Raw genomic sequence first — 15,221 nt, forward strand, 5'->3', positions numbered from 1 at the left:
ATTTATTCAAAAAAAAAAAAAAAAAAAATCAATTCCCTAAGGAATTAAGGTTTATATCATTTTTACATACAAATCTTATGTAGAACTCCAGCAAACATTTTTGTAAAAATACAGTTACATTTTTATTATGCACTATACAATTACACAGTTCCTAACAATCCATGCAATGGTAGAGACAGCTGAAAGGCTGACAGGTTAAGGAAACTGTCATTCAACTAAAAAAAAAAAAAAAAAATCTTGCTTTAATTCCCTGTGAGTCAGCAGCCACACAGCTGAGGTGTTCTGGAGCAACAGGTCAAATCCTCTACAGTTCCTCAAGTTCTGGTCCACGACTGATGCCAACCTCCATCCAATATGAAAAGATTACACAATACATCGCTATGGAAATTAGGACCATGTTAATATTACCTAGGCATGAACCAGCCTCCTGTGTCTTTTTAAACCATGCAGGCTTGAAAAGCCCTTGTTACACACTGTGCAAACATATGGCCTCTCTCCTGTATGGGTCCGCATGTGTAAGGTAAGAAAGCAGGACTGGACAAAACCCTTTTCACAGATGTTGCACTTAAATGGTCTTTCCCCAGTATGGTATCTCCTGTGTATCTTTAATTCTGCTGCAGACCTGAAGGACTTTTCACAATCATCACACTTGAAAGGCCTTTCACCAGTGTGAATTAAAGTATGCCTCACTAGTGCATCCTTCCCAAAAAAACCCTTCCCGCAGTGCTCACATGGGAAACGCAGTCCTTTATGATGGAAATTGTCATGTTTCAGAAGGCATCTTCTGGAAGTGAAGGTCTTTCCACACTGAGCGCAGGTGAAGGTTGGTGTGGGTTTTTCGGTTATGGGTTCACCAGCATGATGCACACGCTCCACATGCCTTGTCAGCGTTACACCGTGCCTGAATTTTTTGCCACACTCCCAGCACAAGAATGGATATGCCTTAGTGTGTTTCTTCTGGTGCTCCACAAGGTCAGAGTATGATCTGAATCTTTTACTACAATGAGGGCACTGAAATGGTTGGTAACCAGTGTGTTTCCACTCATGTCTGATGAAACGCTTTAAACTTGCAAAAGTTGTCTGACAATGGGTGCAAGTAAAAGGTTCAGTGGGATTATGGACATCAATGTAATGCTTATGAAGGGCCTTGAACACAGGGAAGTTTTCCTCACACTGGTTACACTGAAATGGTGTGTGGGATTCTTTGTGCATTGCCAGTGCCTCAGGATCACGTACCAGTTTCATACATACCTCACAGTAGAGTGGGTTGTGAGTCTGTTTGTGGGAATCCAAGGTTGATTTGTATTTGAATGCCTTGTCACATTCATCACATCTGAAACAATGCTTAATGTCCTCAGGTTTCTCAGGATCCACCTGTTGCTCATTGTAGCAAATGTTTCTTAAATGGAACCTAAAGGTTTGTTTGCACTTGAATTCAACACTGCAGTGGGGACAGTAGAATGGACCTTCTATGATAGTTTTGTTTCCTTCTGGGCTCTTCTGTCCCGACTCTTTGGAAGACCTCCTCTCTGCAGAGGGGGAATAATCAGGGTCCTGGGCAGTATTATCTGATGGTTGCTCCTCATTTGTTGCCTCACAAGGAACCCCACTTGATGACTGTTCACCCTCATCTGCTGCAGTCTCTTGGTCCTTTGCTTTCCTGCCAGTCTTTACTTTTGCTGGATTCATGCATTTGTGTTGCTGCAAGTAACGCAAGCTCTTATAAAACCTTTTACACACAGTACAAGAGTACGGAAGCTCCTCCGAGTGTTGACTCATATGTCGCTGTAAGAACTTAACGTGACTCACCACCTTGCCACATACTTTACACGTTCTGTCATCCAAGTCCTTACTTTTGGCTGAAACTTGGGATCTGGCAAACCTTTTAGAGTTACTGTTAGAAGTACAGCCTTGTGTCTTTCCTGATTTTCTCCACTGTGACAGATACCGTTTCATTTTGAGTCCACGGTTCTTTCGCACTGGTCTTTCCCACAAAATATCAAATTTAGGGTCATCTTGTTTGCTTCTTGTTCTGCCTTGCACTTCAAAGTCTTCATTTGGGGGACGTTTCTTTTTTCTCCCACGTCTGTTTGACTTCTTCTCCACACCATCCAGCACAGTCACCTGGCCATCCTCTCCAATTATTAGTGTTTCTGATCTGTCATCTCGGTGGTCATCTGCCATTTCACTCTCACTGGCCTCTGTGACTTCCATGGGATCTGTAACCACCACGCTGTCCATTTCTGGTTTCACCCCACTGCTCAGACCAAACCATTGGGACTGCGTACACTCCTCTGAGTTCCCAGCTGCCTCCACATACACATCTTTGTTCTCAGATTCCACCTCCATCTCAGTGCATACTGTATACACCAGTCCGCTCTCTGCATCGGCTTCTGTTTGGTCATTGACTATCACAACTCTTTCCACGGGAGGGAGAGACAGGGCTGACAAGATGCCAGTATCAACAACATAAGACTCTGAAAATAAAGGAGATTACACTAATTGATAAACTGACAAAAAATTCAGACAGGCATGTAACAGAATAATTTTACGTTTGATGAATGACAATGAATTGGTGGAGGTGTGCGACTGTTCAATAGCAACAGGCAAGTTACACACGTCACAGATCAACAGTATATCATACTGCTGATTTAACATCTATGATATTCTGTAAATAGGTCACTGCAATTCTGAGATGCTCACCAATATCCTCTAATTGACTAAGGTCTTTCTGAGTGTCCAGTAAGGTTTTGAGCTCCTGAGACTGAGCAAAAGTCCCCATGCATTCACTCAAGACGGATGAGGCGTTGTTGAGCAAAGACGCAATCTGACAAAGACAAAATAGAAAATGGAAAACCTCTAAAGCAAAACATCACATCTGTTTTTCAGTGTCAATTTAGTTCTGAAGTGATATATTAGGTGTACCTGTTGGAGAGTCTGAGTGGGAAGGAGCTTTTCAAGTCGGGACAGAAAAAGCCACATTAATGTCTGGATTGCTTTGTCATATGTGGGGCCAAAATCATTTGGGAAAACATCCTGAAATGCGAAGAAATCCATAAAATAAATTTGGAATATCTGAGCTGTCTGCACAAATCACACATTTCACATAATAATAGGAACATAAAAGAATGTCATAAAATAAACTATTCTCAGTAAAACAAACTAAAGCTTTCAGCTTTAACTTAAAAAATTCAAACCTGTTAGTACAAAAACATACAATCAAAACTTACTTGGAAAAAAATCCTTCTCTCTTCTGGATCTCTCAGCAGATTTTGGACAAGACCCATGAAATGTGAGTCAGATGCTTCTTGTTCTGCATTATCAGTCTGCATTAAATGATGGTTAATGTCACTTCAGAGCATAATAATTCCAAAATCTGTTCAATACATAGCAGCTGACTGTAATACACCACTCTAAAAGCAAATACTTGGATTAATGCTAGTCAAACAACAGAAATACAAAATCAGTGTAAGAACCCAACCACTAAAAACCCACCTCCACATTCCACAGAGATCTGAGGTTCTGCAGGCGGTCAAGATGTGGCTGAATAAACTCGAGGTCAGCAGTGTCTTCAGAGCGACACAACTCCAGGATCAGCTACAATCAAAAGACAGCAAAAACAATGAACAAGTGATTCTGAGGAAAAACAGTTTAGAGTTGATCACCTGTCTATTCTGTTACTGATCAATCTCAAAAGTGTCCACTCTGGAGTGTTAATGATTTGCCTAATTTCTCAGCAAGCCTGTCACATGACCCATTGAACTACACAAAAAATCAACTTAATCTTTGCAATTCTTCCTCACCCGTGCTCTTAGACCCAAAATGAGTTCAGCCCGCTGCCTTGTCGAGAGAAGTTGCGGAACAATTTCCGTGACCATAAATACAAACTCTTCAAGCAGCCCATAATCTGATACAATTTTCTGCTCCACTGTCTGCCAGATCGCTGCAGAGACCAGTCGAATGGGTGGGACCAGGAGGCGCAGAGCAGAGAGAGGTAGTGAGGCACCTAAAAATCAGGGTATACATAAAGTTTAAAGGACAACATATTAATACAATCAATATTAGACCAAACTGACAACAGAACAGTTCAGAACAATTTTTACATTTGCTGAATGACAATTAATTGGTGTAGGTGTGTGACTTCAATTACAACAGGCAGGTCACACGCTTCACAGATGAACAGAAGTGCACTTGCACTAACGTTAACTACCTTTAATGCTCAGGGGCATAATCGGTTTATGCCAGACAAGGACGATACAACCAATATCGGGGGAAAATGTAAAGCCAGAGTCAAACATTAGCGTAGCGTCTTGGTTGACTACTGGAGCCAACCCGGTACGCAAACATATCCTCATAAACCAATATATGACCTCACGTAATAACGAAACAAAAGTTTTCGCTGTCTTTTCTAATTGCCGACTTCGTAAAAACGGATGTCTAAACTAACGTTAACTTACTCGCATTTCCGTGATCTCCGACTGCTGCAGTGTTACTACATCTAAAAGTGGCACTCGCACAGCGTCAATGTTTACAGGCACCACGCCAATGTATGTTCAGACTATCGTTTAGAGACTGTCGTGGTTAATATTGCAGCCACACAAACTCGCCAGCGCTTACACCGAGTAGCCTGCTGCTAGCTATGCTAGCGTTAGCTGTGATAGCGAACCTGATGCTTAGCGTTAGCACGAATACCCAAACAGCCAGTCAGCGAACATAATACTGTCAACACAGCTAATCGTTTCTGTTGTAGTGAGAACGACGCGATGCCAATACCAGCCGAAATTAGATTATTTTTCGCTCAGCAGTATTTTATCACAACATTTAAAAAAAAAAAAAAAAAAAGATAGCTATGCTATTCCCGCGCGCGGGCTGCGTCGCGGCCTAACCAAATAAACCTGTGTCATTACTTACACTCACCAGGTAACTCGGAAATAGCTCCGTCCATTCTAGATATTCACTGAAGTTACATTACAGTGAGGAAACTCGCCCAAAGTCAAAGATTTGTTTCTCTGTTACGACGCCCCTATTCAACAGACCGAGCTAACACAAGCGATCTTTGTGCGTCAACGGTTCCCCTACGTTCCGACCGGAATAATAATCCGACGATAAACAGCTGTGTTTGTAAACGTTCCGCATCTTCATCGTGTGGTTTCCCTCTTTCTATGTCCATTTGTCACATTATGTATATCTGCAATAAAAAAATATATATTTTTATATGAACCCATACTTACTCAGCTTTGCATTGAATTCATTCATTCAATGCAACTATATTTCATACATTGTTTATTTGTTGATTCATCAAAAGAGGTCCAGCTTTATTTCAGTAATAACATGTTTTGTCTTTCCACTTTTCTCTAAACCATTGACCCATGAAACTGTAGGAGCAGATACAACCTACACTAAAATGTAATCTCTACATACTGGTAATGAATTTATTTTAGCCCACAGGTCATTGATCATCATCACTGATAATTTTATTATTATTGCTTATTTTTACAGCAGATGTAAGCAACTGTCAATATCCAACATTATAGGCATGCACAGCTAAATCAGTGGAGTACTCTTTTGTTGTAGTTCTATATAAAGTCAAGGCAGTCTTTGATCATGACCATGAATGATTAGTAACATTACAATTGATATCCCTGCTAAGTCGTTTAGCGAACAATACTTCTAACGTAAAAGGGCATCTTATTTACTTAATTAATCATACCTACCATGTGAGGTTATTGTGTTACAAATGTATGTACAAAGTTTATGTGCCTCTGCATGCTGTACAGCTTGGAGAAAGCCTTGCCACATATGTGGCAAACAAATGGCTTCTCTCCTGAGTGTATTCCAGCATGTGCGTTGGTAAAACACATTTTTATAAATGTGTGTCACTTTCCACAGACATCACATGTGTATGGTCTCTCTGTAATATGGTGTAAAAGGGCATGTCATTTGACTTCAGAAGTGGACCTGAAGTTCTTGTCACATTCAGGTACGATGCATTTGTATGATCTCTCTCCAGTATGGATTAATTTTAATTTATGTCTTCCCACAGTATGGGAACGGTTGACAGAACAGTTGAGTTAAGTGTTTGCTTCTGTGGTGTTTTTTCAGGGATCCTTTCTCCATAAATGATTTCTCACACTGGGAGCAAGAATGCTTCTTCTCATTTCAAAACTCAAAATTCAAGTGCCGCAGCAGGTTGGATTTTAGGGAGAAAGTCTTGCCACACCCTGAGTACAGGTAGGGTTTCTCTTTCGTGTGGACTCGTTCATGATTAATGAGATCAGTATCGGACCTGAATCTACAGTTTCACTGAGCACACTGAACAGCAGGTGACCTGTATGTCTCCACTCATGCATGATTAAAAGACGCAGCTTGGATGAAGCTTTTGGGCAATAATGGCACTTAAATGGACTGCTGATTTTATGAATGTTTTCGCAATGCCTGAGCAAGGGCAAGAATAAAGGGAAGGTCTCTTCACACCAGATACAATGAAACAGGGTGTGTGAAACCTTGTGCCTTTCCAGAGTTGCTGCATTTCGTAACAGCCTCCTGCACACACTGCAGTACAATTCGTTGTGGGTTAGTTTGTGCTTGTCCAGTGAAACTTTGTACCTGAACCCCTCTTGGCATTTGTCACATCTGTACAGATTCTTGGTTTCCTTTGGCTTCTCTGGGTCTACCAGCTGCTGACTGTACTCATAACACGTTCTGTGCAAGTGCATCTTGAATGATGTGAAGAGTTTAAATCTGCTGTTGCATCGAGGGCAGACATAATCACCAGTGGGAAAGTGGGCTTTCATGTGAGGTCTTAGGCTTGCATTCACATGCTCCTTGCAGATAAAATACTGGACTTTACAAGTCTTTTTTGGAGTGCAGGCATTGATGTTGGAGATTCCCGGCTTCGTGCTGGTAGCTGGTACAGTTTTAGGACAAATGAAGGAAGTTCCTTGATCCAAGCTGCTAGACAATAAAATGTCTTCAGAGGAACTGCTGGAGACATCTGAGGCATCACCTGAGTAGTTAGTCTACAAATCAGCTATAGTAGCAGTCTCATGGGAAGCACCCTGATCTGAGTAGTAAGACCATGAGTCATTGTCACTGCAGTTACTGATCGGTGCCACATATGAGTCTTTGCTGAGTCTGCTTGCATCCTCATTTTCTCAGACTTCTGTGGAAGCCCATTTGGACAGTTTGGTTTTCTTTGATGGAGGGGGGACTCTTCCAGAAATCCTCTTTTCACTTTTAGCAAAATCTTTTTCAACATCTGTTTCGTCTCACAGGACGAGTCTGCGAACATAGTGGCATTTCAAGTTTTTCTACAGCTTTGAAGAAGGCCAACAGTTTCTTCATGCTTTGTAACATCTCCGAAAAGCTTTTCAGGCCCATTTGTTGTGGGAGTGCGGTCAGCCTTTTTCCTCACTTGTCTGATGGTCTGTGTCAGTTTTTGTTGTATGAGACAATGTTAAAAATTATTTTTCCAAATCAGATTTACATAATAGCACATCCTCCAAGATGTTTTGTACTTGTGTTTTCTGTGTGTCAGTTCTTTCTGTAGAAGGAAGTTTGAGAGCTGACACGATGCAGACACAATCCAAGGACCCATCTGAAATGAGAAAACAATGCTCTAATAAAACAAATGAAACAAATAAACCTTATAACATTATATTTTATCATTTTTAGTTGATGTCAATATTTTTAACATGTATAACATTAATTCAAATTCAGTAAGCTGTTGCTATTACAAATTCTTCCCACAAAAACTGTAGCCATATTGACCTACTTTGTATTTTTTAGTGTCTAATAAAAAGAAAAACAAATCATACCATCATAATCAATTTTAATAGAATCAGGTCTGAAATAAAGAGTATGTGAAAAGTGTCAGGTGTAATCACCAGTAGGAAAGGTGTATCTTACAGAGAGTTATGAGTTATTGCAAGAAATTAATAGTAAAAAAAGTAACTATATGCTATGCCATTTAAATCCAGATGTCTCAGGTCTTTTCTGTACTGCAGCAGGGTGTTGAGCTCTTCGCACTGAGACACAGACTTCATAGAGTCCTGAAATACAGAGGACACCTCACAAAGCACAGTGGCAACCTGAAGGCAATGAAAAGGAAAGGAAGGGAAGAGAACTGTACTTCTATGGAACAATGACATTGTAAAGTAGTTTCTCAAAATGATGAATGTGTTATGTACCTGTAGGAAAATCTTGAGAGGAAGAAACTTTTGAGGAAGCAGCAATATCAAGCTGTAAAGTGCTTCATCAAACATCAAGGGAGCAGTCATGGCCTAATGGATAGGACTTGGAGTGCACTCACCTCCATTACCCATGCCTCTGTGAGGGTGTGCATCCTCTCCAGGTGTGGCTGAACAACCTCATAGCAGTAGCTTCAAAGTAACATAATTCTAGGATAAGCTAAATCAATCAAATGAAAAAAACACACTAAACACTCACAAGTACCAGTCATTTCAATAAAGCCATGAGATTAAAAAAAAAAAAATCTAAAAAATTCCCCCATATTAAAAAAAAAAACAGTGTTGCAGTGAACCCCACACTCATTGTTACAGCTGTTAGAGGAGGTTCTTGGATGTAGTGAAGGAGGACATGAGGATAGTTGGTGTGGGTGAGGAGGATACAGAGGATAGGGTTAAATGGAGGCAGAGGATTGGCTGTGGAGACCCCTGAAGGGAGCAGCCCAAAGGAGAAGAAGAAGGTCTGATTGGTGGGTCCAGGAGGTACAGGGCAGAGAGAGGGAGGGTCCTACAAGACCTACAAGCAAACATAACCAGAGCATCTTAACAGCAAGCATTCATTAGGCCTGAGTACCCACCGAAGGTGATGGAGCTATTATAATTGCTCAATGGGCAAAGGACGAATAAGCATGTGGCGGCTTGAGGCATCGTCTAGCATTGACCCACACCCCACCATGACGTGGCGATGCGCGATACCTTTCAGAAAATGTATATGATGTGGTTGCCAGGTGGGCATGGGCCTGGAAATCGTTAGGATTATTCTTTTCCCCTATTATTATTATTTTTCACCGAAACGACCTCAAATTTGACCCCTGAACATGTGTGAAAACTCACCAAAAGTTTACAGGAGCTTTGAAATTGCCAGATTTTAAAACAAACAAAAAAAAAAACAGAAAGACTTTCCGAACATACAGACCTGTATGCATGCTGTGTTTTACTTTTGGACCGTCCGCAACAATCCTGCTTAGTGTGGCATCGTGTTGTGATTTTAATACAATGACATGCATTTATATATAGAGGCCACAAACCACCAGGACCACACATAGCACGGCACGGACCTCAAATCCTTGAGTGAGACCAGACACCTGGCAGGCACGGACCAGACGGACACACTGCTGCGCTGCCACTCAGACCACAGAACAGCGCCCCCTAGAGCTGGTCTCTGTAATGGTCCGTGCCACCGACAGGACAGGCCCCACTTTAGGCTACAACCCCTGCTGTCTGAAACAGCTTCCACCGTGTTTATCTGCTGCACTCAGCTGTGACGGTGTCTGAAATGTCAGATGAAAGAATAAGAGCCAGTGAAGCTTCTCCTAACAAACAATTTATTTATATAACTAACAACTGTCTGTTATAATGTTAGAGAGCCGCTTGCTGTGCGGAACCTTCCACGAGCAAGTGTGAGTGTTTATGGCCGATCATGTATGAGCTGTGCACCTGCTTACGTTGGCCTAATATCGGCATTTTAAAAGTTTTTACTTCATAGGGGGCATTTTTACATGAACATTTGTATTTCCTGGCACTTCTCCATTTCACGACGTGACTGTATTACGTCAATTTTTATGGCGGTAGCTCCTGTTAGCTAGGGAACAACTACGTCATAATTAGGCTGTCAGGTGTTTCCTGTGTGTTGCATTTATTTACAGCATCCTGGGTGTGGGGGCACAGATCACCTGTAAAAGAAGTTGTGACCAGGTAAATAGTGCATGGGACAAATCTTTCCCATTAGGTCTTTATTTCTGGTGGGAACATCATGCAACGGCTGTGGTAATAAAAAAGAAGCGCAAATGATCTGTGCGGAAACTAAAACGTATTCAGGTGACCCGTGTGCTTCTCCTCAGCCCAACAGAAATTTCCATGTTTGAGGTTACAATTATGCACAACAGGTGGACAATTCTGCGGACTCTGTTTATTGGAAACCAGGAAGAAGATAAAAAATAAATACATCTACACTAAAAGATAAACTCAATTTCTGTAGGACCAGTCTACTCATCTCAGACATTTAAAGAAGCCATCTGAAACAAATGGGCTGGACAAAGAAGTATAATTACAGGTAAAGCATCCTTGTTGGGGAATCAAAGGGCCATTCAAATGAAGAAAGCCATTTACAGTTTGTATTGTTTACTGGAAAGTGTTGTGTAAATGTGGTAATAGAAAAGCAAGCCATGCCAGTGGGTTTTCATGGCATCTGAACAAAAATATGAGTACAGTCTGTGTTCCTTTGGTGTAATGAAAACAGACTATTATGGGGATTATATCAGGTTTATATTCTAACAGGGGCACAGGAAAAGAAATGATCATAATACGTTGGAATGCATACTGGTCAAAAAACTAGATACCCAGAACATGAATGACTTGACCACCAAAGTTGTGAGGATTCAACAAATTCCTCGCCAAATTGATTCAGAAAAACAATGCACATTTATTTCTATTTCAAATACTATTACAAACGCTTGAGTCAATAGTATCCCACCACAAAAAGTCCGCTTCGGTATCGTACAGTGCCAAATCATAGGCAATTTTACATCTTCAGCTCTTATTCACCAATGTGTCAAATCTTCAGAGTACACATTTTTTTTGTAGAAAACTTTTCTCACTTTTTTCCCTTCCTTTATACAGAGTAATAAAAAAGTTAAGGCAAGATGCATCAAACAGAAATCCGAAGGCTGTGGAGCAGCCTCTGCAGGTGTTCTGATTCCACTGATTGTGCAGCAGAAGAAGGCGCAGCCAGCAGCTCCCGCTTGCTCTCTGTCTCAGGCATCTTACATTTGCAGGAGGGAAAAGAGGAGGAAGCAGTGGTGTGGGGTGGTGTGGCAGGGTGTCAGAGGTGTCCACTACCACTCCTCCTCCCCTCCAATCCCCTGCTTGGAGTCTGCCTAAACACTTCTTTTTGGCACTTAGGCTGGCAGACTCAGCTTCTTTCCTTTCAGTACTGAAATGGGACAGGACAGGTTTATGTGAAACAACAGACCATAAAACAGATGCACACCAATTATAACACCAAGATAACAAGCCTGCTGGTTTCATCAGCCTTGTTTCTGGGTGGTTTCCCCAAAATACACATACGACAGGTATTCCTAATTAGTCCATATGGTATCTAGTCACCATAGTCTAGATTAGCAATCCTTTATAACAACACAATGCCGACAGGTATAAGTGGATTTATGACCAAGTATCTAATACTATTTTTACTAGTGAATGTGTAGAGCCTAAAGTCTAAAGCAACGAAACTAGAAACCTAACCAACTAAGAGAATAAAGCTAAACTAAAAAAATGAAGCAGAACTCACCTTTTGTTACATACAGATAGAAGAAGTCGCAGTAGAGGATGGTCTGCACCACTCCTGCGACAATGGCTATCATGTCAAAGAATCCCTCAAAATAGAACCTCCATATCCAGTTGATGAGGTAGAGAGCTCTGTAGAGTCCCAAGAAGAACAGGTAATGTGTGGTGATGGTCTCAGCCTCGCCTGTCTTGCTGATCATGAAAAGCTGGGGCAGGATGGCCACAGACTCCAAGTAGATGGAGAATGTCCACAGGATCTAGGAAAAACAACGTGCAGTGTGGTTTGTGTGAGAGATCAGCAGAGTATTGACTTGTATTCTGCCTAAATTATCAGTGATGAGACTGAACTCACATATTTGCATACAGTACTGTGCAGAAATTTTAGATTCTTATCACACAACACCGTCACATGTCTGACTGATCCCAGGTTCATTGTGCAGCCCAATATGCAGGACAAGCACATAAAGACCCAGAGTTCATGAAGAACTATTTTCAAAGGCACAAAGAACCAGGGGTCCTGCAGCAGATGGTCTGACCCCACAGAACCCTGATCCCAGCAGTGTGGAGTCAGTTTGGGATCACATGAAGAGGCAGCAGACACTGGGACAGCCTAAATCTACAGAACTACAGCAGCTTCTACAAAGTGCTGCAAAGGACCAGGAGGAACTGTGTTCTTTCTCTCTAATTCTACCACATCCCAAAGATGTCCTATTGAATTTACATGGGTGACATGAATCAAGGTCACTGTCATGACCCTGAAACCATTTTCAAGCAGCGGTGGTGTGCTGGAAGCAGCCATTAGAAGATGGCAGAATTGTGGCCATAAAATGATGTATGTGCTCAGTGACAGTAGTGAGACAGGCTGTGGCATTCACATGAGGACTGATTAGTTTTAAAGAACACACTGCTGTTGGATCCATGGTTTTATGTTGCTGCTGCCAAATTCTGTCCTATTAAAATGCTCGGCAAAGGTTATTTAGTAAGCAAAAATAAAGAAGAAGTGTAAAGAAGAGCAAAATATGTAAAACTCAAACTTATCAGATATTTGATGTTATATAAATGTGTGTGTGGCAGTTCAAAACACATTCAGAACCATCTGTCTATATGACACAGTTAGAGTGTGTATGTGCTCAATTCCTGACCTCCAAGGGAGAGAAGTCGTGGTTAACCAGAAAAGCCAGACCACCGACAGGAACAACCAGAAACTCCACTCTGAATGTGTCATGGTTCCCGTCGTATGTTGCCTTGAACTTAATGTAGATCAGGTACACTGTGGCATATGCACATCCGATGTAGATGACCTGAAACACAGGGACCAAAAGAAGACTGATGAACATCTGCTCAATGCAGTACCTAGCAGTCTGATATGAATAAATTCAAGCAGCAGTGATGACATGCAGCCTGATGCAGTTTGGTAGAGAGGTTTAACCTTTAGCAAACACAGATGTGTTGGCTTTGTGTACTGCTGCTTCTGTTGACATTGTGTATTCAGTATGAAGAAAAAGGCAGGACAAGAGAGGAGCGACGTGGGTTTTTTACCTTCATGGTAGTGTTGTAGAGAGAGATGAAGGAGGTGAGCAGATCCAGGTAGCGAGTGGTGAACACCAAAGCAAACAGGACCTGACTCTTCCCAGAAATGCCTGTGAAGAAACAGCAGAGGGCAATCAAACATTTTATCATCCCAGAAACACATAAATTCTATTAATTATATTAATCATAATATTAAGTTAATATAAGAGCTGCAGGACATTTTACAAGGAAACAATAACATCTTATTCAAATACTATACTCTGTGGTTAACCACATATCTCACACACTGGTTCACACCTTTCTACTATTGCACAGCAACATATACCTGCCCACTTTATCTCCAGCAGGGAACAACGCTTTATATTCATTCACTCACCGGTGTTCACTCCTTACAGCCAGCCTGCACACAGACAACACATCTGTAGCCAGAGCTGAGACAATAATGGCTAAAATAAGAAGTACAACACACTGTAAGCTCATTGTTTAAATATCTGTCTACTTATCTGGCAGAATCATGTGATATTTCAGAGTTTCACAGGAGCTCTCTGAGTATGTCTGCTCAGTGCAGTTCCACAGTCTCATTCTCACCTGGGCTTGTACCAAGCTACTCTTTTTATCTTGTGCGTCGGTAACACACTTTCCCTCAGTTGCATCCGCTGTCAGGCTGTGATCAGTCATCACTACACTATATCACTTAATCGTTGCAGAGTGCGGGTGGTTATAATATACTGCCATCTGGTGCTGACTACACTCAGAGAGACGAACAATGAAGCTTGAATAAGATCGACGTGCGTGTAGCATCCGTGTGCTTTACATCAAACTGCAGTACTAGTGTAATACCCCAATAACTAGTGCAGTGACACAGCCCTTGCTTACCTTTGACCAAAGAGAGAACAAGAAAGCACTGCATGGGTCCACATAAATACAGCAAAGTCCCGTTTGGCTCATATAGCATGCAACACTACTGGGCAAATGAAAAACATGTATTCGGACACTGCTCTTTGCTGCCACGTCACAGAGATCACGCTGGGCTAACGTAACGTTAACATATAAGTGGAGCCAGTGTGGCAGTAGCTCAGCTTCCTCTCAACGACTGAAAACGACCAGGCCCGACACACCGTAGACTAGCTTAACAAATGCGGTGGCCCCCTGGTCCCCAACCAACGCTGGTGCCGGGCCCGCTGCACTGTCAAGGCTAGCTAGCCATACAGCAAGCAGAACTTACAGTTACTTCCTCCCAACAAAAGCCTGCTCATATTTATACTATACGTAGCCGTGTCCGTAACAAGGAGAGTGTCAGAAACGAAACGTCTTTAACGTTATCTGGTGACAATGTACACCTGTGGTTAGCCAGCAAGTTAACGTTAGCCGACAGCTGGCTAATAAGTGAAGTACACAGGCGAGACATTTTACTCCAGTTAAACTGTTAACGTTAGCTATATTAACATACAGGACACGCTTTGCGTAAGACAAGAGGTAATAAAAAGTGCAAGTAACGCTTTATGACTAATTACTCACCGGCACAAGATCTGGTCTTCCATATTTTTAGCAGCAGGATGATAATGGCTGCTAGGTGGGAGAGATCGCCGGTTAGCCTGAAAATGTTCATGTTTATGGTTAGCCCAGCAGAAGCAACCCGATATAAAACTGTTTAAAGAGCTCCGTTTGTCTCTGACAGCAAGTGGGTTATGACCTGACAGCACTGAATGACAGTGGGACACCAGAACCGAGTGATTCTGACTTCAGGAGATGGGAAAATGGCGAGTAAAGCGCGACGTGGCTTGGGGACGTGGCCAAGACAACAGTATCCAATGCAAGACGGGAAAAGGTCCCGCGCTCAGCCAATGGGAGTCAACGGAGGCCTTATTTGCCTAATTTATTCAACACAATGCTGCCTTCAGGTTCCGCGGAAAAGATAGGAAATCTGTAGTTTTTCAGCCTGGTTACCATATACACGGAAATTCATTCTCGAAAATAAATATTTAATGAACACACAAATGTTATAATTTAAAGAACAACATAACTAAAGTCACATTACTTTCAGAAATATTATATCAATCAGTGACCCTCCTTCCAACATTTGTAGAGACTGAATTTAGTGCAAAAGCTGAATACACATAAGGTATGACACATCTGGTACTAGCATGAAATATTGTGTGA

At 41.8% G+C, this 15,221-nt stretch overlaps 2 protein-coding genes and 1 pseudogene across 4 annotated transcripts; all 3 read right to left on the reverse strand.

Moving 5' to 3' along the window:
- Positions 1 to 41: 41 nt before the first annotated feature.
- LOC113135888 (zinc finger protein 345-like) lies at positions 42 to 5,078 on the reverse strand. Of its 3 annotated transcripts, none has more exons than XM_026316217.1 (7): positions 4,918 to 5,078; positions 3,804 to 4,006; positions 3,496 to 3,597; positions 3,231 to 3,326; positions 2,926 to 3,036; positions 2,704 to 2,827; positions 42 to 2,477 (listed from the first exon to the last, which is right to left on the reverse strand). In XM_026316217.1, the coding sequence occupies exons 1-7, from the start codon at positions 4,943 to 4,945 to the stop codon at positions 409 to 411; spliced, it is 2,733 nt and encodes a 910-aa protein (XP_026172002.1). In that variant the 5' UTR covers positions 4,946 to 5,078; the 3' UTR covers positions 42 to 408. The 3 variants fall into 3 exon arrangements, with proteins under 3 accessions (XP_026172002.1, XP_026172001.1, XP_026172003.1); XM_026316216.1 differs by having other exon boundaries at positions 4,912 to 5,078; XM_026316218.1 differs by lacking the exons at positions 3,804 to 4,006; positions 4,918 to 5,078 and having other exon boundaries at positions 3,231 to 3,351.
- A 645-nt stretch (positions 5,079 to 5,723) lies between these two features.
- Positions 5,724 to 8,317, reverse strand: LOC113135721 (zinc finger protein 16-like; annotated as a pseudogene).
- Positions 8,318 to 10,140: 1,823 nt separating this feature from the next.
- LOC113135992 (ER lumen protein-retaining receptor 2) lies at positions 10,141 to 14,837 on the reverse strand. Its single transcript, XM_026316408.2, has 5 exons — positions 14,580 to 14,837; positions 13,071 to 13,171; positions 12,674 to 12,832; positions 11,536 to 11,788; positions 10,141 to 11,178 (listed from the first exon to the last, which is right to left on the reverse strand). Exons 1-5 carry the CDS (start codon positions 14,668 to 14,670, stop codon positions 11,144 to 11,146), a joined length of 639 nt encoding a protein of 212 aa, XP_026172193.1. The 5' UTR covers positions 14,671 to 14,837; the 3' UTR covers positions 10,141 to 11,143.
- Positions 14,838 to 15,221: the final 384 nt, after the last annotated feature.

Source organism: Mastacembelus armatus, chromosome 19, assembly GCF_900324485.2.
Source record: "Mastacembelus armatus chromosome 19, fMasArm1.2, whole genome shotgun sequence".
Lineage (NCBI taxonomy): Eukaryota > Metazoa > Chordata > Actinopteri > Synbranchiformes > Mastacembelidae > Mastacembelus > Mastacembelus armatus.